The sequence below is a fragment of the Pelodiscus sinensis genome, chromosome 1 (assembly GCF_049634645.1).
Source record: "Pelodiscus sinensis isolate JC-2024 chromosome 1, ASM4963464v1, whole genome shotgun sequence".
Taxonomy (NCBI): domain Eukaryota; kingdom Metazoa; phylum Chordata; order Testudines; family Trionychidae; genus Pelodiscus; species Pelodiscus sinensis.
In genome coordinates, this window is record NC_134711.1 from 23867950 (window position 1) to 23895947 (window position 27998).

General features: G+C 43.3%; 1 protein-coding gene across 2 annotated transcripts in view; it reads right to left on the bottom strand.

The window, feature by feature from the left end:
• Positions 1-27998, bottom strand: part of RELN (reelin) — a 491382-nt gene that overhangs the window by 227974 nt on the left and 235410 nt on the right. For both annotated transcript variants that reach the window (XM_006137543.3, XM_075926876.1), the window contains 2 exons: positions 24922-25018; positions 12889-12940 (listed from right to left, as the gene is read on the bottom strand). In XM_006137543.3, coding sequence (XP_006137605.2) covers positions 12889-12940; positions 24922-25018 — 149 coding nt within the window. The remainder of the gene's footprint in view (positions 1-12888; positions 12941-24921; positions 25019-27998) is intronic.

Consider the following 27998-nt stretch of genomic DNA (forward strand, 5'->3'; position numbering starts at 1 on the left):
AATGAGGTTTACAGATTTTGGAATATGCCATCCGTTATTTAGGAATTATTTCTAAATAATGGAATGGCTCTTTAGAGGCTCACATTGTTATTTTGAAATAACATTTGTTATCTCAAAATAATGGTGAAGTGTAGACATAAGAACATAAGAATGGCCATACTGGGTCAGACCAACAGTCCACCTAGCCCAATATCCTGTCTGCTGACTGTGGTCAATACCAGATGCCCCAGAGGGGAGGAACACACCAAGTAATCCTCACATTATCCCTCCCCTGTCACCCATTTCCAGATAATCAGAGGCTAGGGACACCACTCCGACCCATCCTGGCTAATAGTCACTGATGGACCTAACCTCCGTGAATCTATTTAGCTCTTTTTTAAACCCTGTTGAAGTCCTAGCCTTCACTACATCCTCTGGCAAGGAGTTTTGCAGGTTGACTGTGCGCTGAGTGAAGAAAAACTTCCTTTTGTTTGTTTTAAACCTGCTGCCTATTAATTTAATTTGATGACTCCTAGTTCTTATTTTGTGGGAATAAGTAAATAGCTTTTCCTTATTCACTTTTTCCACACCAGTCATGATTTTATAGATTTCTATCATATCTCCCTTTAGTCTTCTCTTTTCTAAGATGAAAAGTCCAAGTCTTTTTAATCTCTCTTATATGGGACCTGTTCCAAACCCCTAATAATTTTTGTTGCCCTTTTCTGAACCTTTTCCAATGTCAATATATCTTTTTTTGAGATGAGGTGACCACATCTGTACGCAGATCAAATGAAACTGAGAAAGCACTTTTGACAAAAAATTGAGTATGGTTGTAAAGTCACCTTGTTTTTGGAGAATTGCATAAAAAGACGCTTTGCCATTAGAGCCTGCAACTCTCATACTCTCCTTGTGGATGTTATTGCTACCAGGAATGCACTCTTTTGACACACAAGTGGAAAGGGACAAGATGCTAGGGCTTGAATGGAGGACCCACAGCACTGCTAGTACTGTTTTAACATCACACAGAGGAATCTTGGTTAGAGCATCACTAGAGAAACTTAAACAATAATTAACTAAGTCTGACTATACTAGGGGTACTAATTAATTATATACAATTACAGCACAAAGACATTAGAGGAATGTGAGGTAAAAAAACCTGCTCAGAGCTCCAATCCAAGCCACTGGCTGTAGAGAAGAGTCAAGCAGGTCAGGGCAGTGCCACCTCCTATAGTTATGGGAGGGACTATAGGCACAAGATGCAAGACCACCACTCCACGGGAAATGTTAGACAAAATTCTCTGGCTCCATGGCTATGGTGCACACACACCTAAGTAGAATTTGCATCTACTTAAAAAAAGAACATCCAGCATACACCTCTTTCTTTGACAGCACATTTGTCCATTATGTGTGCTCATATACTGAAGTTAATAGATAAGCCAAGTATAAAAACCTTGCATATAAGGCCTAATCCTTAGGGCACATTTGAGGATTTTGTTAAAAAAACAAAATCATTTGGATTAAATGATTAAAATCACATACAATTAAAATCACGTGTTTATAGTTATGAAATAAATGGTCTGTTTTTTGTTCATGCTATTTAAATCTAAAATGAAGCATTTATAATTATACATTTTGTGGGGACGGAGTACTGTGGCTGGGGGCAGGGGAGAGGGAACAGGGTGCTGGGAGGGCAGAGGACAGGATTCTGCAGCAGGGGACAGAGTGCCAGTGGGGACAGAGTTCGGGGAGTGGGGACGGGACTGGGGACAGAGCTTGGGGAGTGGGGACGCGAATGGGGACAGAATTCAGGGAGTGAGGACAGGGGAGTGGGGACAGTTCTGTAGCTGGGGACAGAGTTCGGGAAGTGGGGACAGGAATGGGGACAGCATTCTGTAGTTGAGGACAGGGGAGTGGGGACAGGGGAGTGGGATGCCAGTGGAGGCAGAGAGTCCCCTGCATCTCCCTCCTCCCAGCATTCCCCTCCCCCCCGGAAACCAGCGCGTGCCTGCCCAGGGGGCCGAACACCCCACCCGAGCAGCGAAGCCTCGCGCGCGCTCCCCTGCCCCGGGGCCAACCCCCCCCCCGCAGGAAAGCCTCGCGCGTGCCTGCCCAGAGGGCCGACCCCCCCACCCGCGCAGGGAAGCCCCGTGCGTGCCTGCCCCGGGGCCAACTCCCCCCTCCACGCAGGGAAGCCCCGCGCGCGCTCACCTGCCCCGGGGCCAACCCCCCGCCGCCCTCCTGTGCAGGAAAGCCTCATGTGCGCGCGCGCCTGCCTAGGGAGCCGACCCCCCTACCCGCGCCGGGAAGCCCCCCGGGCCAAACCCCAGCGTGCCGGAAGCTGACACTATCTCTGTCTTCTCTGGAGGTAAGTAGTGCTTCTGGAGGGTGGGAGGGAAATGGGGGCGGGGCTTACAGGACGCCTCGCGAGCGACTGGTCGAGGCTTCGAGATCGACCAGTAGCTCGTGAGCGACCAGTTGGTGACCACGGCTAAAGGGCATGACTACACCGCAGCATTATTTCAAATAACTAGTATTATTTCAAAATAACTATGCAAGCATCTACACATCAAGCCTGTTATTTCAAAATAATTTTGAAATAACGGGCAACTTATTTCCGAGTCTGCAACCCTCATTCTACGAGGAATAACGCCTATTCTGAAATAGGCTGCAGCTCCAGGAAGAGAGGGTATGTCTACACTACAAAGTTAGTTCGAACTAACGGACGTTAGTTCGAACTAACTTTCATAGGCGCTACACTAGCGCTCCGTTAGTTCGAATTTAATTCGAACTAACGGAGTGCTTAGTTCGAACTAGGTAATCCTCATTCCACGAGGATTAAACCTATTTTGAACTAGCTAGTTCAAATTAAGGGGTGTGTAGCCCCTTAATTCGAACTAGTGGGAGGCTAGCCCTCCTCAGGTTTCCCTGGTGGCCACTCTGGCCAACACCAGGGAAACTCTACTGCCCCCTTCCCGGCCCCAGCCCCCTTAAAGGGGTACGGGCTGGCTACGGTGCCCGTGCCAGGTGCAAGCCTGCCAGCACCCAGCCAGCAGACCCTGCACCTGGCACGGATCGAGCCAGCCACCCGACGCCTCCCAGCCCTCCCCCTCTTCCCGGGACCAGGCTGGCGGCTCTCGGGAGCTTGCCTGGAACCGCAAGAGGCGGGCACCCGCCTGGTCTAGTGCGGACATCGTGGACCTTGTCCACGACCTCCGCACTAGGCACAGGAAAGTGGCCGTCTAGGGCAGGAGAGCTGCCAGCCTGGCCACCCAGGAGCAGGTGTGCATGAAAATCAAGGTGGTCCACTGAGACCCCCGACCCTGAGCCCTGAGCTTACAATGGCCGTCCTGGGTCAGACCAAAGGTCCATCTAGCCCAGTAGCCTGTCTGCCGACAGCGGCCAACCGTAGGGACCCTGGAGGGGATGGACCGAAGACAGTGACCAAGCCATTTGTCTCGTGCCATCCCTATCCAGCCTTCCACAAACCTTGGGCAGGGACACCACTCCTACCTCTTGGCTAATACCTCTCCATGGACCCAACCTCCATCACTTGATCTCACTTCCCTTTAAACTCTGTTCTAGTTCTAGCCTTCACAGCCTCCTGCAGCAAGGAGTTCCACAGGTTGACTCTTTGCTTTGTGAAGAACAACTTTCTGTTACTAGTTTGAAGCCTGCTACCCATTCCTTTCCTTTGGTGTCCTCTAGTCCTTCTTTATGGGAACTAATGAAGAACTTTTCTGTATGCACCCTCTCCACACCACTCATGCTTTTAGAGACCTCTATCCTTTCCCCCCTCCGTCTCCTCTTTTCTAAACTGAAAAGTCCCAGTCTCTTTAGCCTCTCTTCATATGGGACCTGTTCCCAACCCCTGATCATTGTAGTTGCCCTCCCCTCTCCCAGCCTCTCTCTTCCCCTCTCCCACCTCCTTTTCCCAGTCTCCCCCAGTTTTGTTCAATAAAGAGAGATTCTATTTTTGAACACAATTGTCCTTTATTTTGTACATCAAGAAGAGGGGCTAGGGAAGGGTAAGTGGAAGGAGGTGAGGGAGGAATGGGGTACGAGCCCCCGATGGGGAGGACTGGGGTGGCTTTGCGGGCTTCTGGGGGTGGAAGCTCTCCTGCAGCTCCCCAATTGCCCCCTCTCCCCAGATGGCAGCCTGCAGCAAGTGCAGCCAGTCTGATGGCCGAGTGCTGTGATGTGCCCAGTGTGGGTACTCCGGGCTATCCAAGCCAGGACTGCTTTGCAAGTGGGGCACCCCTGAGAACTGTCTGTCCGGGGTGGGGGTCGGGACCCTTTAAGCACAGCCCTCGGCTAGCCTGACACAGCATCTCCACGCTCTAAGTCCTCCTCTGATGCCCTGCTGGCACTGCTTTCGACCATCCTTAAGCCTGGTTCAGGGTCCACTTAATGTGGACATGCTAATTCGAACTAGTTTTTTAGTCTGGATCCGTTAGTTCGAATTAGCTTAGTTCGAATTAACTAATTCGAACTAAGTTAGTTCGAATTAACGTTGTAGTGTAGACGTACCCAGAGTGCTGTCCTAATGCCCTGCCTGAAGTGCTTCCAGGTGGCCTTAAATGTGATTCAGCATCCAATGAGTGTGGGCACTCTATTTTGAAATAGCACAGTGCTATTTCAATGGGCATTTGCTGTGCAGATGCGCTATTCCAAAATAAACTATTAAAAAATAGCTTATTTTAGAATAAGCATGCAGTGTAGACATGCTCATAGATATCAGACAAGCTCAGTGCATTCTCTTCTGAGAAATGTAACATGGATTGTTGGTATGTGGATATGCTGAGCAAGAAGGGTCATTACATTGTCTATCGACCTCAGTAGTTCAGGAAGAGTAAAAGAGACTATTAAGTCACTGATTCATTAATTTAGCATCTCTGACCAGGGCATGACGCCAGAGCCTTTTAGAGTCATTACAGTCTATCATGTCAAGGATCCACATAAAAATTAATGATTCCTACTTAGGAGCTAATCTAAAGCATGTTAAAATTGTCTTCTACATATATTTATGCAGTATACTGTGAAACAAACAGAAATTATGGAAGACAAAATAAATGCACATATATAGAAATAGAGATATAATTACGTGCAGTGTATACATATATATATATATATATTTACACACACACACACATACATACATACGTACACCCTTTTCTATTTCTTTTTTTAAGTGCTATTATCAAAATAAAAGCAATCAAGCTACAAAAGTCAGGAAATTCAAAGTGAAGGCTGAAATCATTTTTTTCCCAGACTCATTCTCATTGGAGGAAAAAAAAGTCACAAAAGTAGGAGGTGAAAATAGAGACTGATCAGACTGCTGGCTTAATTTTTAGTCACATGTTTATATTAAATATATTTAACTACTATACATGTATAATTTAGGGCTGCTGATTAATTATTAACTCAATCAATTAATTCAAATATTAATTGTGATTTAAATTAATCTCAATTAATAGTACAGTTAATATAATATAAATTGAAATGTATTATATATTTTGAATACCTTTCTACATTTTCAAATATATTGATTTCATTTACAATACAGAATACAAAGCGTACAATGCTCACTTTACAATATTTGTATTAGAAGTAAAATAAACTGAACTGTAAAAAAGAGAAAGAAATATTTTTCAATTTGCCTCATACAAGTACTGTAGTTCAATCTTTTTTTTGTGAAATAGCAACTTACAAATGTAGATTTTTTTTATGACCAAGAAGTGGGCAGCAGCAGCATCTCCTGCAAATGTAAACACACTTGTTTGTCTAAGTGATTGGCTGAACAAAATATAGGATATAGTGGACTTGTATGATCTACATGGTTTTATTATTGATTGCAGTTATTTTTGTACATAATTCTACATTTGAAAGTTCAGCTCTCCTGATAAAGAGATTGCACTACAGTACTTATGTTCTTTTGTTTTTTACAGTGCAAATATTTGCAAGCAATAATAAACATAAAGAGAACACTGTACACTTTGCGTTCTGTATTGTAATTGAAATCAATACATTTGAAAATGTAGAAAACATCCAAACATAATTAACTAAATGGAATTCCATTATTGTGTAACAGTGCAATTAATCATAACTTTTTAAATTACACAATTAATTACACTTAATTTTTAATCACATGATTAACTGCAATTAATTTTTAATCACTTGACAGCCCTCATATAAATGTAAAGTGTGTCCATTTTATTTTAATCCTGCATCCTGAAACCTTTTTGAGGGGAAAGGACATTCAAGTGAATGACCATAGGAAGAAAGCAGAGGGAGTTCCTAAGTGGGTGAAAAGCTGAAAAGCAAGGAAAAAGGTCCTTATGACAATTCCAACAGTGTTTCATAGAAACTGATATTCTTTCTTTAGTTTTTCCCAAACCATCTGATTGAATGTAATACATAATTTCATCAGGGACAGAGAAGTCTATAGGAAGGCTAAAAATGTCATTAGAATACATTTAATAAGTATAGAATTATAATAGAGAAGGATTTATAGAGTAATTCCTATAAAGTCAATTACATTTCTATAAAACACTATGGCTGTGTCTACATTGGCATCCCTTTCCGGAAAAGAGATGCAGATTAGACACTTCGGAATTGCAAATCCACAGGGGATTTAAATATCCCCTGCAGTATTTGCATTTACATGGCTGCCGCTTTTTTCCGGCTTGGGGATAAGCTGGAGAAAAGCGCCAGTCTAGACGCGATTCTCCGGAAAATAAGCCCTTTTCCGGAGGATTTCTTATTCCTACTTTCAAGTAGGAATAAGAAATCCTCCGGAAAAGGGCTTATTTTCCGGAGAATCGCGTCTAGACTGGCGCTTTTCTCCGGCAAAAACCCCGAGCCGGAAAAAAGCGGCAGCCATGTAAATGCAAATGCCGCAGGGGATATTTAAATCCCCCGCGGATTTGCAATTCCGAAGGGTCTCATTAGCATCCCTTTTCCGGAAAGGGATGCCAATGTAGACACAGCCTATAGGTTTCATTCCTACTGAACTCCATAGGAATTTTCAATAAGTCTGATCTTCTGAGGGAGATTTGGGCAGGAAAAGCTGGAACAACATAGGAGCAAAGGCAGCATGTGATATGAGCAGATGAACAAGATGTCTGTGTCTAGACTGGCAAGTTTTTCCGCAAAATCATCTGCTTTTGCGGAAAAACTTGCCAGCTGTCTACACTGGCCGCTTGAATTTCCGCAAGAACACTGATGATCTCATGTAAGATCGTCAGCGTTCTTGCGGAAATACTATGCTGCTCCCGTTCGGGCAAAAGCCCTCTTGCGCAAATCATTTGCGCAAGAGGGCCAGTGTAGACAGCACAGTACTGTTTTGCGCGAAAAAGCCCCGATGGCTAAAATGGCGATCGGGGCTTTTTTGCGCAAAAGCGCGTCTAGATTGGCACGGATGCTTTTCCGCAAAAAGTGCTTTTGCGGATAAGCGTCTGTGCCAATCTAGATGCTCTTTTCCGTTAAAAGCATTTCCGGAAAATCATGCCAGTGTAGACATAGCCAATGAGATAGAGAGAAGCAGTAGAAAACCATCAAAGCAAATAGGGAAAGAAGTAGCAATAGTAAAAAGGTCATTTTCCAATGTATGATTAGAAACTAGGAATTCCTGGCTCTTGACTAACATGCAGACACTACACCAGACATCTCTTACATAATCTGTGCCAGCAGTATTAACACAGGTGGGAAGAGCTAAAAAGCCTCATGAGAACATTCCCATGATTCTAAGTACCTTGCCACTGTAAGAAAGGGGGACTATCAACAGGAACATTTGGAATAACCATGAAAGGCACAATCAGCCAATAAAATAATTGCAAGTAGCAAAAGTCAATTATATTTCTTTAGCTATCCAGACAGAACTTTTACAAGTACTTCCATCCACATACTCAAACCAGGTATTGAACAATTACAGTAAAGAAATTAAACTCTAACCAGATTAATACATATTTGGTTCTACTGCATACTTCAAATTCAGTGGCCTTCATGTTTTAATTTTCACCTTCTTCCTTGTTACCTATCATGTCCTCAGTTTCTTTAAACTGTGTATTAAGAAAGTAGTGGACTTTTTCTGGAGTAGTAAAAATTAAATTCTTCTAATGTTCCCCATACTGCTCTCCCAAAATGTTGTTTCCCTGCTGAAATATTTTTCTCTCTTGCAGAGCAAGCAACACCACACCTGGCAAAACCCAATAGACTGATTTGAAACAGCACCTGGCCCTAAAGTCATTTACTTATAAAACTTCATTCTTTAGCATCATAGAAAGGTGGCATGTTTTGAATCAATTAACATCCCATTTCCAGCATTAATAAGGATTCCCTTGGCATCCCAAACAAAGTTTTACTTCATCTAACAAAAACATTTTGTGAGTTTCCAACCTTCAAGTCCTTAGAACTACAAACACCTAAAATCATACATTTTTTAGTTTACTCTGTATCACATCCATCCTAAATAAATAGATCATTGAGTCATAATCACAGTGGATAATGCTTCAATAGAAGTCCTTTATCCTCTGGATCAGTAGTATTCACAGCTAATGCCAGAACTCTTGTATGCAAGGCATCAATTATTTTATTGATTGCAGACAGAGTTCCCTGAGTCGCATCCAGTAGCCTGCAGAGGTTTCATTTGTCATGGTGAGCATATATTTCAATTCTTTAAAGTAAAGTAGGGTGGTGCCACTTAAATTTGGAGAAGGAAAAAACACAATAAATCCTGGATCTGTATCTGACTGATAGTATCTCTATATCTCAGAGTCTGTTTTTGTCCCACCTAGGAATTGTGATGCCATTATTTCACTAGGCTAATACAGTTAATGTCAATTTAAATTGACTGCTTTAAATTTAAAACAAAAAAGAGAATACGCTGTACAAAGTGAACATGTTTCCTAAATTCCATATGCATGGGCCCCAATGGATGTTGAGTTCTAAGTGTATATTCTTTTCTTTGATGAAATAATGCTTTAAAAATATAGCTGGGCATTTTCTTTTTACTGTAGCTACCTTTTAAATTCACTGCAGAGCCTCTATCTATAGCACAATGAAATATGCTTCTACAACAACCTTTACAGTAACTTTGATAACCTAGGTAACATAGAATCCCAATGAACATGAAAACGATTATCTCTGTGAACATTTGTCTTAGTATTTACTAGAAATACTGTACAGTAGACAGAACAGGGAGCAGCTCAGGGGTTTTGTTTGCAGGTGTTCATGCAATTTGTCTTTCTGGTTAAACTTCATATGAGTCTTCACCTTTTGTGTTTCACTTTTATTTTTAATTTTTAATTAAATTAAAACAAATTTAACTCAGACAAAATGTCCATGCATCTATGTGACAATATAGATCAATCAAAGTAATTTAAGTTAGAACTGGGATAATGACAGAGATTCTGCTTAATCACAGCACAGAAACTCAAGATGAAACAAAATTATTATATCAGAATCTATCTTCAGCAAACAAACATTTCCTATTTAGCCAATATTTGGCCTGTTGGTTGCCTACAGTCACGTTAGTCATATAGTAAATCAGAGGTGTTCTAAAGTGTTGTATAAGTGAAAATGAAGAAAGTGCACGTTGAGTATCAACCTACTCATCTTTCAAATAACTAGTTATACAAAATATGATCTAATATAATAAATTATGAGAGTAAGGTTGGGTAACAGATTTTTTCAAAATAATATAATGTTTTTATGTTAACTATTTTCATATCGAGGTTTACATGTAGTTGGTCAGTTCCAGGCATCTACCTCCAGAACAGGGTGAGAAGCGGGAGGTGGGGATAGGGAGTTGCGGAAGGTGTTTGGATTCTCTACAGTCTTACGCTGTTGCTTTAAATTTGTCTCATGAACAGCACAGAGTAAAAGAAAATTAAATAGTTTGTTAATGCTTAGAATGAATGGTTACAAGATGCAAAACACACAAACTTTGGAGTACACACTTCTCAAACAGAACATACACATAGCAATCTGCAACCATCAGAAATGAAGCAATGCTTGTCTACAGAACTCATGTCTCAGTGACTGTGCCTGCATCCATCCCTCCTCCATTTTATAGCTATTTCACAGGTCTCTGTGAGCCTCTGTGAGCGCTCAGTTCAGTCATCAGCCTATCATTCATATGAGTCATCTTCCTCATACTGGCCCTTGGGAATGGCAGATCAGGTTCTGTGGAAGTTCAGAGATGTAGCTAACGGGGGAAGTCTGAATTTCTGAGTGAGAATGGGAGAATATTTCAGTAAATGAATCATGCTAATGCTTTATGGCAGCTGGGTTTGGAAGCTTCTGTGTGATCCTCCATGGCCCCAAACTATAGAATTAGAAATTCTGGCTTGAGAGAGCCCAAAGGTATTACTTTAAATATCTTAATTAAGAACAAGCCCACTGCACATTAAAGTAAATGTTAGAATTTGTCTTTCATATACATTAGAAACAGAAGCATTTGGTCTAACAGAAATACAGTCAAGGATGATAAGGAAATCTGAAGTAAATGCTTGGGCAGATAGTAGGCTACTGTAAACACCATTTCAACATTAGATCAAAACCAACATTAATGGTTCTGAACAGTTCAAACATAACTCAGCACAGCAGGCAAATAATTCACATTTGAAAAGACTAAACCCTGGGAGGATGTCATAGGGACTATATATCATCAATAATCACAGGTTTTACTGAAGTAACACTTCAAACTAATTATTCACCATCTCAATAGGAAGGTAAAACAAACCTTGAGCAGCCTGCCACTGTTGCCCTTAAAAGAACCCAATGGCTTTTGAATATGTGGCACTTTAAGAACACTAGTTAGCAGCTCTGTTAATGAAAATGTCACTGGGAAATTATCTTTCATGTACACATGATTTAAGAAGCTTTGGGATTTATGGTGAAATCTGGGCCATTTCGTACTTAATTCATTTGTCATTATCCATTTCTTTAACTCAAATGATTAAAATTTACCAGATTAACACCTGGTACTTGGCAGTACCGGGTACCTGGTTAAAAGACTAGTAGTTCTGGTTGCAAACAATTTTAAAACCAGACTCCATTGGCATTTACAGCCTCTTTACAGTTCACAGGCATGTTCCACATCTTACCAGTTATAAGATCAAAGCCTAAAGTAGCAGATATGAAACAATGGGTGAGGGTGAAGAGATGGGGTAAGGACAGATTATGGCCATAGCCATATGATTACATAGACACTCAATTTATGCACATGCACATCTGACTGGGTTTATAAAACAATAATTTAAAATAAAATAACCCTCTCTGCCAAATAGCAATAGTGTCTCCCTCTCTAAAGATTAACTACTGTATAGTTGTTTGTATTGTGGTAAGCAATTATGAGATTAAATAAAAACCCAAATGAGCAATTTAGAATAAAACAAAAATTAATCTTACTCTCAGATAGTTTAGAGCACATTGGAATTAGGCTTACAATTGTTTTAAATCCAAACCATTCAAGTGATCAACTAACTTATAGTTCTCATTTCCAAGGCCATTTCTACACTAGGAAATTATTTTAAATTTACTAAATTCGATTTAACTCCTGATTTTACAAATTCAAGCTAGCATGTCCCCACCACGGGGAAGCCTCGAAATTAGTCTGAGACAAGCCCCATTAACATGGATGCGCTACCTCAACTTAGATTCCCAGGAAGCACTGGGGAGTAATTACATTGAATGACTCTGGAGAGTAATTATTTTGAAATAGTGGCATTGGATTGTCCACACTACTGCTATTTCGAAATAACTATTCTCAAATTAGCATTATTCCTCAAGAAAAGTAGGAGTACATATTTTGAAATAATGGGCTTGGTAGTATGAATGCTCTTCAACCTAAAGGAGGGGGGGGGGGGTTATTTAAAAATAACGCCCTATTGCAGACCAGGACAAAGAGGGATTTCCACAGTTTAATCACAACTCTGCTGATGTACACTTAACTAGGAGAATTACTTTTTAAAAAATGGGACTATAATTTGGAAATATATTTCTAGGAGTCCACAAAAGAAACAGTCAACATTTTTGCCTGTTTATTCTTACTGAATTATCTATACTGTAAGAACATTTTCCCTCTACATTTTGTAATGGATCATACTTTAACAAATTAAGTTTCTTCCAAATCTGTCTTATAGCACAAAACACTGCTGCCCCAACTTAACAGTACAAAGCAGGAATTATTTATAATGGGTAGTATAATTAAAATTGCACACAAGTTTGCTGTTGATGTATGTGTAATGCCAACAGGCAGAACCAAACACGGGACCTCTTAGTGCATGAGCCTCTTCCATTTGAGCTTAAAGCCAGTTGGCACTCAGCTAAGGATGTAATGCCCTCTCATTCTTTCTCTCTAAAGTGATCTCTGTGCCACTACATGGGTCAGTAAACCACATCCGGCTAGTTTGTGGGTTATATGTGAGCTGAACTAGAATTCAGCTTGATCTTACCTAGCTGTATTATTGACTCAACAGCATTAATAATAGCAAACACTAACTTTTAATATGTTGAGCAAGAGGGATCCTTTTTTTATGTAGCCATTGATCCCCCTTCCACCCCCCCCCCCCAAAAAAAAAACATCGGGACTGCTGGGAGAGGGCTTAGGAAAGATACTGCCCGGGTTACAACAGGATATATTGTCACCCTACATAATGCTATCTACTCAATACATAAAATATGCATGAATGGATAAACCAATACTTACATAAAGTTAGAAAAACTGCTAAAATTCTTTCTGTTAGCAGCTCTAAATATCATCAGAGGATCAAATACATTTTTTAAGACTGATTTAATTCTTCTTGACAAGTGGAAATTCTGGCCAAAATGTAATTTTAAAACTTAGTGTTTTCCATTTTAACTATGACTTTTTATACTTTTTAAAGTAAAATTGCTATATAAACTTACCAATGGAAAATTGAAGGACAGAAGCTGTGGTTGTGTTGAGGCTAGTGGTGGTCTAGAGGAGGAGAAACATGAAAAATGGAAGAAACATTGCATTAAACCAGCCAAACAATGTATTTATAACTTTCAAAAATATAGCAGTCCTGTGGATGCCTATATCTCCCATCTGTAAATCCTTCATTTCTAACTATTTCTGATTGACAGACAATGGACATTTCAGTTATATCATTCAGATTATTGACAACTCATCATATATAACAATGAGAAACTCTTTGTGTCAGCAAAATTTTTCTATCAAGCCAGTATATTTTTCCATGTATTAGTGCTGGATCAGTGATCAGAAAGATTTAAACAAATCCATAACTTCAATGGGATTCTGCATATGCTCAAAGATTTGCACTAATGTAGAATCAGGGCCTACATTTTAAAATAATCAATCAATCAATCGATCGAAGTCCTTATCAGCTAAATCCAAACTCAATGTATATAGCATAACACCTACTAAGCAGGTTTTGTTCTTATAGCTATATACTATTATGAAATGAGGTGTTTATAGTCAGGGACTGAAGTGGGAAGAATAAGTTTTCAGAAATGTTATTAATGCTCCACTCAACATGCTCTGTTCTCTGATGGTTCCCACACAAAACCTCATCACTTCATGTTTGGAAGGTTTTCTTGAAAATCATTAAGAGTTAAAAACTTTCAATATTTGCTAAAAATGATAGTAATACCCAAGAAGTGCCACAGTGAAGTTTCAGCCTTTTCTAGCTCATTTTGAAGCTTGTAATCAATTATACTGGTAGATAGCAAAAAAAAAAAAAAAAAAAAGTATTCCTTAAAAAAGAACTAAAGTTGTGATTGTTTAAGAGATCAATGTGAAACACTGAAAGTCAACCTCAACACTGTTTTTCATGGGTGGGCAATGACTCTGTGCTGTGTAATGTTCACATAATTCATTATTTTAATATAACTATTTATTGTTGTTTTATCATAGTGCTTGGGAACCCTAGTCACGAACCAGAAGCTCTTTAGATCAGTCTCGGTACAAACACAGACCCTCCCCCTGCAAGGGTGGTTTCTGTGCATCATAGAAAAGCCCAAGACTCTTCTATTAAATTCATAGCAATTGATATTCCACAACAAAGGAGTGCATGCCATGTGACAAGAAACTATTTTTATATGAGTGAGGATAGAGGGAATTAAATTACGAAGTATGATGAAGACAGTTTCTGTTTGTAATGATGAACAGTGCAATTTCTGAACAGTTTTCACCGGCAGCATAAAGTGCACACATAATGTCTTTCATTATCAGGCATACCTGCTTTCTTTTATTAAATAATGTTCCTTTTAAAATATATATCAACATGGACAACCTGTGGTATATCTATTTCCCATTTATGTCCGAATTCCCACATTTTCTGATTACAGCACATTAGGGTAAAGATGCAGAACAAAAACTTGTTCTAAACTTGGATGCTTTTTTATTTCTTTTCAGATTTCACTTCAATGGCACAGAAAAACTGGTAGTACTTAGTAATATGCATTAGTATTTATATCTTCCGGGTATTTCTGTAGATTTCCTCATCTTAGCAAGTGGATACCCCAAGAGTGCACTCTGCCCTATAACATCAAAGCTTGCAATGACACTAGCAGGTGAGAATGGAGACAAGAGGGTTATTAAAGGTGAGAAAAGAATGTCCTAAGAGATATCTCTCCTGATACCTTTAAACCAAACCAAATCTCACTGCCTCTTTGTTGATGGATTCCACAACATTATTTTTTAAGTTCTGAAGGTTTGAGAGAGTTTTAAAAGTTTGATTCAGACATTTAAACTGAGCATATAACAGGAGTCTGATTTGATATGGAAGATACATAAGTCAGTGGTTTTGGTTCAGTTTTAACTTATCTGTACTTGAGACTATCTGCCATCTGACATGCAATTAATGTCAATAACAAAGAAGATCACATGTAAAACCTGCCCGTACAGGGAAGTGCTACAGCAATGATTAGCAATATAGTCCCAGGGAGATTTAGAAACAACAGAGTGATGTTTTAGAACTGGCTTTTGAACATGCACATACATGCATGTTTCATTCAGAGGGGAAATTTCTTATAGATAATTATAATGTGATCTTAGTCAACAGAACCAGAAAAGTTTCATATGATGGTAATAATCGGTGAAATAAGAGGACTTGACAGGATATATTTTAAAGGCTTTTTACATCATGAGAAGCATCCACTTTTAAAAAATATTTCTAAAAACCTGGCCCTATCAGTATATGCTGCATTCTGCAACTACATCTCTTGCTCTTTAAGATCTTCTTAAATGAACAGTTTTAGCCTCTCAATAGATATTATGAATCTTTGCTTACATAATGTAAAAAATCCTTTAAATAAACATTTAACTATTTGTGTCCTTTTAGTTAGAATAGGTTTAACAGTGGTATAACAAAAGGCTTTCTGACTTGAGTTATGAGCAGCTATTATTTTAATTTACATACAATGAAATCTGTTGTATGAGTTCTAATTTCAACAAGAAAGCCTTCAATTTATCAACGTTTTGTGGCTCATATCTTCAATAGATTAAATATATCAATTACCATGGAAGAGGTATTCACATGGAATTAAATTAGAAACTGTTACTAAAATTAATTAGCCAGTAGTTTTTGATAATTACATCTTTTTTAAATGGCTTTATTCCTTTAGAAAATTATGTAAATACAGGTTGTCAGGAACTGTTTACACTAATTGTGCTAATTGAGACAGTAGGGGTCAGGGGCTGTAGGAAGGGAGAAACTGCATTTTTCAGACTGATGAGAAATTTTAAATGAACGTATATTATTTTGCTGGCAGCATATCAGCAGCTATTGGTCTCCCTATGATTCCTGAGTGGTGATGCCCTGACCAAACAATTTGTGTGGTTTGGTATTAAAAACATCTATATCAGCAGTATTAGACTGCAGTTCTCAACTGCTGCACAGAGAAGTCATTGCGAGGATGAGGAGGTGAAGGAAACAAACTAACCAATTAATTAATTTTGCAAATTCCTCTCATCTCACAGAAGTATTTAAAAACAAAAATAAAATTTACAAATACTCTGAGCCTGAGATATGAGCTGGGATATCAGTAGTGATATGTAAGGACATCAAGATAAAGGAATGGCTAAGAATGGAGAATCTGATTATTTAGGGAGGAAAAGACCTGAAAAGTGGGGATGAAAAACAGATCCCTAAATTGTTGGAGGAAGGTGAGAGTGAGGTAGCAATAGGGGGAATTTAAAAAACAACACTGAAAAACGATTTAGAAGGAAAATAAAATATTATATGAGTTTTAAAGTCTACCGTATGTGAGACAAAGATGCACTGCCCAGTGACATAGGGACTGGGCTGGGAACCAGTTACAAATTGGTTTTAGTCCTGGCTCTAGCATAACTCTGTCAAGTGACTTCATGTAAGTCCTTCATCCCCTTAGTAGCTCAGTTTCTCTATATGTAAAATGGGATAACATTTACCAGTCTCACAAGGGTGGTGAAGCATAGAAATGCTTTTACAAAGTGCACTAATTATGATGTTAGGATGATGATTTATAGTTGTTTGATTTATTCGTATCTGTTAGATAATGTATGTATATGTATATTGTGACAAAGCTCCTACGAAAACTCGGTGGGTCCTGTGCTTCCTGGAGGATTCTGCTTACCTCAGAGGCTCACAGCAGCCCACAATTTTAGGCACCACACCTATGGCTTTAGTCTGCTGTTTGTTGATCTCTTTCCATCATTGGCCAGTGTATGGCAAAATGGAGAATAAACTCCACAATCCTCTTCCCTGAGTAGCAATGGAGAGGTGGGTGTTGGGGGGAACCTGAGCTCACCCTCTACTCTAGGTTCTAGCCCAGGACCCTGTAATAGTAGCTACCTATGTTAGCCCCTGACATCTGCTATAAGACAGCTCCAAGACCCCTGGACTACTTCCCCACATTTCCCTCAGCACCTTCCTTCTCTCCGGTTTGTCCTCCTAGTGTTCAGTAGTTGTCTCTTTTCCTTCTACTCTCAGCAGTACTTTCCTCCATTCTCTCAGCTACATGCATGCACCCTAGCTTCAGGCAAAGCTTCTTTTATAGCCACTCTGAACAGAGATCTCCTCAGTCTGCGGTACAGGCAGTCCCCGGGTTACGTACAAGATAGGGACTGAAGGTTTGTTCTTAAGTTGAATTTGTATGTAAGTCGGAACTGGTACATATTGTAGGGGAAACTAGCCAAACATTTCTCCAGAGCTCAGTTTTATTCTCCCACACCTCACTTCCCTCAGTCCTTTATTCTCAAGCTGAGGTGTCTGCTGAGAAAAGCCTCTCCGCGTCTCCCTGGTCTGCTGGGTCGGGCGCTAGCTTCGCGTCTCCCTGGTCTGATAAGGGGAAAAACAGCTAGTGCAGGGTTGCCTCACCCCGTTTGTAAGTAGGGATCCGATGTAAGTCGGATCCATGTAACCCGGGGACTGCCTGTATATATATCTCCCCTCCTTTACTTTTTTTATCCTAATTTAAAGCAACGTAAGAGTTTTATTGTGCCAGGAAAGCGGGATGTGCCTGGAGTCTGACTGTTTTCCATCATAGAAAGGGAGGGGGCTGAGAGTAGGGACATCTACGCTCCACAATAAACACTGGGGCAGCGAACACAGGGGACATTTATAGTGCAGAGTGACCTCAGGGCGGTATCTGCACCAGGAGGTAAGTGGCCAGCTGGAGCCAGAACTCTGCATATTGTTAGCCACCATCCATTAGTAAGTGGGTCCTCTGATCCCAAACCCTTCCCCTCTGGCCCTCAGCCCCAGATGGGGGCTCCACTGCCTATCAACCCTGCTGCTCTGCCCCCACCCTCAAAAGCACTAATGGGGATGACCAATGCAGCTCCTCCAAAAAAAAACACACCCTTCACAGCCCCAACCCAACCTCAGGGCCTGCTGGGGCTGGGCCAAGCTGTGCAATCCCCCCCACCCCTGCCATGATCTGCTAGGGCCAGACCCCACAGCCCCATCCCCCCTGAGGAGCTTGCAGGAGCTCTGGTGAGCCCCCCTCCCCCAGGCCTCCCAGGCCCCTGCCTTAAGCCCCCTGGACAGAGCACTGCACCGCCTGACCTGACTCCTGTACCTCCCACACCACCAGGCCTCTGCCCTGTAGGACCCAAGCAATGCTGGGTAAGTCTTTTAGTGATCAATATTTTCAAGTTTTGAAGGGTATGGCAGTAGCAGTCAACTGCTGGACACGTGACTGCTTTAGCCACTCACAGTCCAGGATTTAAAACCCAATTTTATAATTGTTGAATGTAGTCTAAATCACATATTTAGTGGAGTACAGTAAATTAGTTATAATAAAAAGCCTGGCATCTAGGTCTTTGGACTAGCTCAATGTCTATACCATATGCTGCACTTTAAATTGGACTGCATTCTAAACAGCAAACAGTAACAAATTGTGGAAAATGTATCCCAAACGTGTGAGCTCAAATTTTGAATGGACACAAAATGAAATCTCTTTCTTCACAACTATATATATACACAGGCATTTGTATTGTGTTTGTCAAACACCAATAGGCAATGCAAACATTAAAAGAACATATCAATATGGTCAAATTTAGTATGGACATAAATGGTAAAAGATATACACTATTCAGATGTGCTCTAATTCCCTGTTTCGGGACCAATGAGGTTCCCAGGATGCTGGACCAGAGAGATACCTCCTATATAACCTATATATAGATATATAGTTATATATCTATATCTCTATAGATATATATCTATCTATATATAGAGATATAGTTATATAACTATATCTATATATAGATAGATATTTAGTCATATATCTATAGTGTGGCGGGGTAGCCCCGCCCCTCCCGGAAGCCGCCGGGACGCCGCGATCGCGGGGGGAAGGCTCACCCCCTGGAGCGGTGTGTGTAGCCGCCTGTCGTCCCCGAGCAGGGGAGCCGGCGCACCGGCCGGGTGACGAGCCGGGGCCAGCAGACAGCGCCGAGGGGGGGCGGAGAAAAGCGGACGTGGCAGTGACATCACGGGGAGGCCGGCCCGGGGGGGGGGGGGGGCTGGAGGCCGACGAAGGGGGTGACGTCATTTGCCTTCGACCAGCGGGCAGTTTAAATGGGCGCAGTGTGCCGACAATCAGGGAGGATGCCGAGGAGACGCATTCCCCCCAGGAGCCGGTGGGCGGACGCCGGTACTGGAGACCCTGGGCAGGACCGGAGTAGGAGCCCACGTGAGGCAATTGGACCTGGGGAAAGAAGCGGCCCAGGGCAGGGACGCGGACCCTGAGAGTGGGGGAGTTTAGGGTTCTCGACCCCCCCCGCTAGGTGGGGAGCCTTTCCCTGACCTTAGGGCCCTGGGTCGGGGTCCGGAGCGAGGGCGGGCCCGGACCCCCTTTCCCCAACCGCCGAGCTGAACCGAGCGAAGCTGGGCGCATTGGGTCGCTAACGACAGTGGCAACTGAGGGGGGCGGACGTAAGCCCCTCCGCACGGGGGTGAGCCCCTACACGTGGTGGAGAATGTGGGCACTATAGACCCCGAAACAGGGGTCTGGATAGGGAGGGGAGAGTTAACGAGGTGTTGATTGCCAGGATACGATGGAGGCAAACAAGATCCTGGAGTGGTGGACGGAGACCCAAAAAGTGCAGCAGCAGCAGCAGATGCAGGCGCTGCAACAGCTCCTCAACCAGTTCCAGGAGCGGCAGGAGCAAATGGCGCAAGGGGCGCCAGTGACGGTGCCCGGGGCGGCCGTAGGGCCCAGAGGGGGAGAGGGTGTCGGCCCTCAACTGTCATCCCGTTGCCCAGAGGCGGTGCCCCTGAAAAGAGCCATGGCACCCGCCATAGCAGAGGCGTCGGTCAAGCTATTCTCATGGGTCGGCCTGCCCAGAGAGTTACTGACGGATCAGGGGACGAACTTAACTTCTAAAGTTATGACAGAACTGTGTAAGATCTTGCAGATTAGGAAGCTCCGGACGTCGGTATACCATCCCCAGACCGATAGGCTTGTGGAACGCTTCAACCGCACACTGAAAGGGATGCTCCGGAAGTTCGCACAGGACGACCCCCGGGAATGGGATAAGCTGCTCCCTGCACTGATGTTCGCCGTCAGAGAGGTACCGCAGGCATCGCTCGGGTATTCCCCCTTTGAGTTGTTATACGGGTGGCGACCGCGGGGGATCTTGGACATCGTAAAGGAGGGCTGGGAAACGTCAGTCTCTCCCACCCTGGGGGCGGCCCAGTACGTGCAGAAACTGAGGGGGACCCTCCATGCCCTGGCGGGCCGGGCACGAGAGAACTTAGAAAAGGCGCAAGCAGGGCAGAAGGCCTACTACGATAAAAAGGCGCGGGTGAGGGAGTTTGAACTGGGCGAGCAAGTCCTACTATTGCTGCCTAGTGGGGAGTCCAAGCTCTTAGCCCACTGGCAGGGGCCCTTCCGGGTAATAAGGAAACTCGGCCCGGTAGACTATGAGGTGCGGGTGGACGGTAACCGACGGGAAACCCAAATCTATCATGTAAACCTCTTGAAGAAGTGGCACCCGCGGGAGGCCCTCCTGATCGACCCTCGGGACACTGATATTGAGTTGGGTCCGTGGGGGGAACCAGAGGTGAAGATCGAGGGAATACGGATCGGAGAAGAGCTCCCAGGCCCGAAGCAAGAGCAGCTGTACCACCTCCTCGACCGGTTCAGGCCGGTATTGACCAGCTGACCCGGACAGACCTCGCTAGTACAGCACGAGATCGAAACAGAACCCGGCAGAGTGGTGAGGGATAACATGCGCCCCCTTTCCCGGAAGCTATAGGGTACCGTGAAGGAGGAACTCCAGGCCATGTTAGAGTGGGGGGGTCATACAAGAATCCCGCAGTGAGTGGCGAAGCCCCATTGTGTTAGTGCCCAAGGCAGACGGGTCGACGAGGTTTTGTATCGACTTCCGCAAAGTCAACGCGATCTCGCGATTTGACGCATACCCCATGCCGCGTATAGACAAGCTATTGGGACGCCTCGGCAGGGCTGCCTATTTGTCAACCCTCGATCTGACCAAAGGGTACTGGCAAATCCCGCTCTCATCCGAGGCTCAGGCAAAAACGGCGTTTGCCACCCCCTTTGGGTTATATCAATTCAAAAACATGCCGTTCGGGCTGCACGGGGCCGCAGCCACGTTTCAAAGATTCATGAACCAGGTCCTAAGGGACCATCAGGACTACGCAGCAGCGTATATCGATGATATCGTGATATTCAGCGAGTCCTGGGAAAAACATTTGGTCCATATAGCGAACGTGTTGGAAGCCCTGAGGAAGGCGGGGCTCACGGCTAACCCAAAGAAATGTCAATTTGGGAGGGCCGAAGTGTCATATTTAGGATACACCGTAGGGAGGGCGAAGCTCAAACCCTTGCTGGACAAGGTTCAAGCCGTACGAGAGCACCTGGTCCCAACTACGAAAAGGAAAGTATGGCAGTTTTTGGGTCTGGCGGGCTATTACAGGCGGTTCATCCCTAACTTTTCCTTGCTAGCCGCGCCCCTCACAGATCTCACACGGAAAGGGCAACCTGAAAGGGTAAGGTGGATCCCAGCCTGTGATAACGCATTTCAAGAGTTAAAAGACCGATTGGTACGCGCCCCGGTGCTGGCACAGCCTGATTTTAATAAGCCCTTCACCCTACAGACGGACGCTTCCGAAGTGGGACTGGGGGCGGTACTGATGCAAGAGGAGGGAGGAGAGGAACACCCCATCCTTTATCTAAGTCGCAAACTCTTCCCCCGGGAAAGGGGGTATGCGACAGTCGAAAAGGAGGCCTTGGCCCTCAAATGGGCTATCGATTCACTGAGGTACTTTCTTTTAGGCGATAAATTTACCGTGGTGACGGACCACGCCCCGTTGCAGTGGATGCAGCAGATGAAGGACACTAACCCACGGATTTTGCGGTGGTACCTCAGCCTGCAACCATACCAGTTTCAAGTCACGCACCGTCCAGGGACCAACCACGGGAACGCGGACTGGCTGTCCCACGTAGCTGAAAACCTGGAGGCAGGGACGGCGAGTATGGCGCCAGACTTAAGGGGGAAGGTGTGTGGCGGGGTAGCCCCGCCCCTCCCGGAAGCCGCCGGGACGCCGCGATTGCAGGGGGAAGGCTCACCCCCCGGAGCGGCGTGTGTAGCCGCCTGTCGTCCCCGAGTGGTGGGGGGGCCGGCGCACCGGCCGGGTGACGAGCCGGGGCCAGCGGACAGCGCCAAGGGGGGGCGGAGAAAAGCGGACGTGGCAGTGACGTCATGGGGAGGCTGGCCCGGGGAGGGGGCCGGAGGCCGACAAAGGGGGTGACGTCATCTGCCTGCGACCAGCGGGCAGTTTAAATGGGCGCAGTGTGCCGACAATCAGGGGGGACGCCGAGGAAACGCATTCCCCCCAGGAGCCGGTGGGCGGACGCCGGTACTGGAGACCCTGGGCAGGACTGGAGTAGGAGCCCAGGTGAGGCAATTGGACCTGGGGAAAGAAGCGTCCCAGGGCAGGGACGCGGACCCTGAGAGTGGGGGAGTTTAGGGTTCTCGACCCCCCCCGCTAGGTGGGGAGCCTTTCCCTGACCTTAGGGCCCTGGGTCAGGGTCCGGAGCGAGGGCGGGCCCGGACCCCTTTTCCCCAACCGCCGAGCGGAACCGAGCGAAGCTGGGCGCATTGGGTCGCTAACGACAGTGACAACTGAGGGGGGCGGACGTAAGCCCCTCCGCACGGGGGTGAACCCCTACATATAGTTATATAGATACCTCTTATATAACTTATTTTCCATACCCACTGGATCCCAAATTAATGCAAATCATACTTCTTTACTAGTTACATTTATTTTATACCCCATTTATACCCAATGTGCAATCCCATGTATCTTTGAGGACTACTGTATATTACTGTATATTATATATATATATATATGGTTTACATATGATTATATTCTACTCCATGGGGGAGGGTTACCATAGTTCCTGCTGAAACTACAAATAATGTGAAGAGGAGGGGTGGTTTACTTGTATTGTTTCTGGTTAAAACTGGGATTTTCCAAAAACGAAGAAACAAAGAAAGGACTTTTGATATAAAAGGATGAGCTTGAACTGATTCATGGACTTTCTGATCAAGTAGATGGATAAATACTTCTCTTTAAGGGGCCCCTCAATCCTTGGGAGAAGGGTTGGAAAGACTGGCCTACTGGGGCCCTACAGTATAGCATTGGGGTGGCCAAATGAGGCTCTCAAGCCACATGCGGCTCTTTGCTTAAGGAAATATGGATCTTGCTAGTTCTGAGCCACGCGCTTGGACTGCTCATGGCCGGCTGCTCTGTGCACGCATCCCAGCGCCTGGAGGGAGAAGTGCGTGGCAGTGCTCCAGGACCCAGGCATTGGGTTAGAGTATGTGTGTGTGTGTGGAGGGACTGGGGGGTTGGGGAGGAGGCTGGCTCTGGGGAAAGGGTGGGGCATTGGGTAAGAGCATGAGGGGATGAAGCACCTTAAACTCAAAGTCTTCATGGATGCAGAATAAGGCAGCCAATACATATGTTATATTTAAATTCCAAGGCAAAAAAAGAATCAGCATGTACTTGGTTTATGCCGTGTGTCTTTAAAGAAAATTCAAAGGCTATTGTTTGCCAGGTTGAAGCAATTATTCTGAGATATGAGTCTCTCCCTTATTGTTTTTGAACTTCTCATATTTGCAATCTGGGACAGACCTGAATTTTTAGAACTATAAAAAGGTCATAATCTTCATAAGTAAAAAAAAGGAAACCATACCAGAGATTAACAAGTTGGAGTGAAACAGGCACTTTAAATTGTGCTAATTTACTTCTCAGTTCAGTTTAATTTTAAAAAACTCACAGGACATAATAGGGCAGTAGTGTTATATTTAAAATACATGGTGAGGATGCTTTTTTTTTTAGTGTGAGATTACTGTATTTTCAAAGTTTTTTTTTTTTATTTGACGTTTGTTCCTTGTCAAGTTCTCTGAAGATCTATAGACTGGCTGTGATTTTTTTAAGTGACTAGAGACTTGCTGGTAATTTCACAGCGTAAGGTAGGGAGCTGTGCAACCTTTAAATCCTCTGTCCAAGAAGATGGGTATCCCTGCCCAGAGGCAGGTTATAGATAAAAAAAACCAGAGACCTTACGGGACAGTTCTGGAGTGGACCACAGAGGCGGCAGGTAGAGGTGCAGTTATCTTGAAACCGATATAATTTACTTCACCACTGATTTTGACACAGAGATTTCAATGGGACTAGAGATAGCATGTGAATGCTTTAAAGCCACAGGGTGCATTATTCCCTTGTGATATTTTATCAAACGCATTAACATTTTTGCCTATAAATAAAATAAGACAGTTAAATAAAATTAGAGAGGATTAAGAGAGGAAAAATGAAGTCTTTTGACTAAAATGAAGAAAGCATCTCAGGCCTCCAATTTGTATCTATATTCTAGCTTTTCATAGCCATCTGCAAAAAGCATGCACAATATTTAGAAAAAAAGTGAAGAATTTTAAACATTTAATCTTTCTATACAGGCAGTCCCCGGGTTACATGGATCCGACTTACATCAGATCCCTACTTACAAACGGGGTGAGGCAACCCCGCACTAGCTGCTTCCCCCCAGCAGACCAGGGAGATGTGAAGCTAGCGCCCCTCCCCCAGCAGACCAGGGAGATGCGGAGCGGCTTTTCTCAGCAGACACCTCAGCTTGAGAATAAAGGACTGAGGGAAGTGAGGTGTGGGAGAATAAAACTGAGCTCTGGAGAAATGTTTGGCTATGGTTTCCCCTACAATATGTACCAGTTCCGACTTACATACAAATTCAACTAAAGAACAAACCTACAGTCCCTATCTTGTACGTAACCCGGGGACTGCCTGTACTATGCATTTTTGAACTGCTTAAGAAACTTTTTACTGAACACCTAGCTTTCAAAGCACACCTGTGTCACTGTGGTTGATGAGGGCTGAATTCAAAACCTGAAGTCCCAAGACCCATGCAAATTAGCAAACATCCACTTACCAATTCTCTTGGCCCATATGGCTCACAGAAAGTGACAGCATTGCCATGCATAATTACACCACATTGCTCTCCAACCTCACAGTGACTACATTCAAGCCTGCAGGAAAACCAGAACACATCAAGCTGAAAATTATAAATCATACATCTGGGGCTGTAAGAGCCTGCTAAATTGCTAAAAGAAGAATGTTTGATTTTGACACTCACATGGGACTGTTTAGTTATCCCAACACTGAATGAAAATGACGATCATATATGATATCTGTCTCTATTTAGGAGAGACAAAACCTAAATTTCAGAAGAATGTTTATTTCTCCACCCCACTAATGTCCCTGAAGAAAGCTCTGACAGATTTGAAATAAGTGCCCCCTTTTATTTTCAAATGTACCCCAATTATGGTTTTCCAGCCTAATTTTCCCTAGGGCTATATTTCTTTCATAATCTTTACAACTCACTTAATAAGCTTTATACAAACCCAATACCATACAATCAACTTATTTCCACAGCAGAACAAACCAATGGGGAAAATGTTAAAATGGGTAGTCTGTGTATGTCAGGTGAATTCATTGTGAACTATTAAGGATTATGTGGCTACTTAGGTCTAGAGCTATATGAATAACTGATTTTTTTTTTGCTTTGCTTGCCAAACCAAAATATGAAAAAAAATTAATATCAAGTTGACCCAAACCAGTTTTTGGAGAACCAAAAAAGTTGGGTTGAATGAAACATTTTGGTTGATTTAAATGTCTAATATGTTTAATTTCATTTTCAAGTTTTTTACCTGTTAAAAATAGCTTAAGTATAATTTCTAAAAGGCAAGTTTGAATAATTTTAAATTTTGTTTTGTATTTTGACTAAAACAATTCTACAAATTCTACAGGAATTCGTGAAATGTTTTGGTCATCCCAAATCTGCATTTTTGGCAAAAGGAAGTTTAAATTTCACCCAGCTCAACTTAGGACAATAGGAGCAGATACTCAGAAGCATGCCACGACAGTATAAAATTCCTAGACAAAAGGTGAGCATTCCTTTTCAATAGAAGAGTTATGCCTTCTTTGTCAGATGCTTCTGCAGCCAGTCAACATCACTTCCATCTTGTTTGAATTTTAATTCAACCACTGGCCTCTCATTTAAGCAGAAGCCCCAGCAAGTACTGGGAAACTTAAGATGCTACATTATCCAAGCAGACAGATGTAGATGTGTTACATGTCATTTGAATGCTGGTGTCATTGCATACCACAGTGCCTCACACTTAGGCTATGTCTAGACTGCAAGCCTCTTTCGAAAGAGGCTCTTTCGAAAGATACTTTCGAAAGAGCCTCTTTCGAAAGAGAGCGTCTAGACTGCACGCGGAACTTTCGAAAAAGCGGCTTGCTTTTTCGAAAGAAAGCACCCAGTGAGTCTGGATGCTCTCTTTCGAAGAAGCCCTATTTACATTCAAGAACGCCTTCTTTCGAAAGATGAACTTTCGAAAGAAGGCGTTCTTCCTCGTGCAATGAGGTTTACCGCTGTCGAAAGAAAAGCCGCGTTCTTTCGATTTAATTTCGAAAGAACGCGGCTGCAGTCTAGACGCAGGTGAAGTTTTTTCGAAAAAAGGCTACTTTTTTCGAAAAAAACCCTGAGTCTGGACACAGCCTTAGAGTGAGCCAATACAATCCGTTTTTTAAATTAGGTGGCAGAATTGCAAAATCCTTCTCAAAATGTGGTTAGTTTCTAGTTGTAAGTAAAGCTTTTTTTAAAAACAATTTTTTTGAGTCAAATGAAACATTTCAGCTACCAATTTGAAATATTTTGCAAACAAAAGGTCAACTTGAATCAACATTTTGTTTAGAAAATGTCCTTTGGAAACAAAGTGTCAAACATTTTGACACTTCCAAAATTTTCCGAAATTAGTATTTTGATGAATTTACTATTTGCTGACAAAATTTCACCCTGATCTGCTGACAGTCTACTCTGTGATCTCCTTCCATACCCAGCGAACAGAGATGAAAGAATAGATCCCTCTGAGAAAAACAGAAGGGTGCCATCCAGGTGGATGACCAAATGCCTGACCAGACCCCTAGGATGAATGAATAAAATTACTGCAGAAGATGGAATTTTGAAAATGAAACACTTTGAAGATGTCTAGATTAACTCCTGTGGGTCCAGAGTAAAAGTAAAAGCTCAACCTCCTGCTCTTTCAGGGTTAGCTACACTACAAGCAGAGGACCTGTCTCAGGGGAAGTAATGGAGGGATATCATCATCAATATGTAGGTCCTGATAAAAGAAGGAAAATTTTAAAGCAGACTGAGATTCCATAAGAATCTCATCAAGAGGGGGGTCCTTTGTAGATGGCCTGTCTTGTGCAGCACTCTTTGTGAATGGCTTTTCCCCACTGTGGGGACTGTATTCAGTGTTCCCTGTAAGCTGAGTGCATGGGTGGCCACACAGGAGAGATTCCAATGCCACGCAGCTGATTAGCAGAACGGTCACAGTGCTAGATAGCAGCATAAATTTCTATTGGTGGTGCACATCTGCACGTGCCTCAGAGCACACAACAAAATGTATTCCGCATGTGGATGAAAAATCAGAGGGAACACTGGCTGTATTGTCTGGTTTCAAGGTCTCTTGGTGGGGGAAGGGAAGATTTGCCATGTCCATCTATCATCTGTAAAGAGTTTCTGATGCTGAGATTAGGATGTTAAATACAGCCTCTCTCCGAGTTACGAACGAGTTATGGACCAACACTTGGTCCGTAACTCGAACTGTTTGTAACTCGGATCCCACAGAGTTACATGGCGACCGCGCTGTTTGTAAGTGCAGATCGCCGTTCGTAACTCGGATCCGCATTTATGACCGGTTTGGTCGTAAGTGCGGATGGTTGTAAGTGGAGGTGGCCATAAGTCGGGGAGCAGCTGTATCCGTTAATTGAATAGTTGAGTATCCTCATGAATTCTTATTGGTTAGTTGACTAATCTATAGTCGCCAGGGGGCAGGGCCAACAGCCAATACGCTCCGGCCTCACTCCTGAGGAGCCCCCTGACACTCTGTGCTGCTGCTCTGTATCAAAAGAAGCAGCACGGGGTGCAAGGCAGGAGTT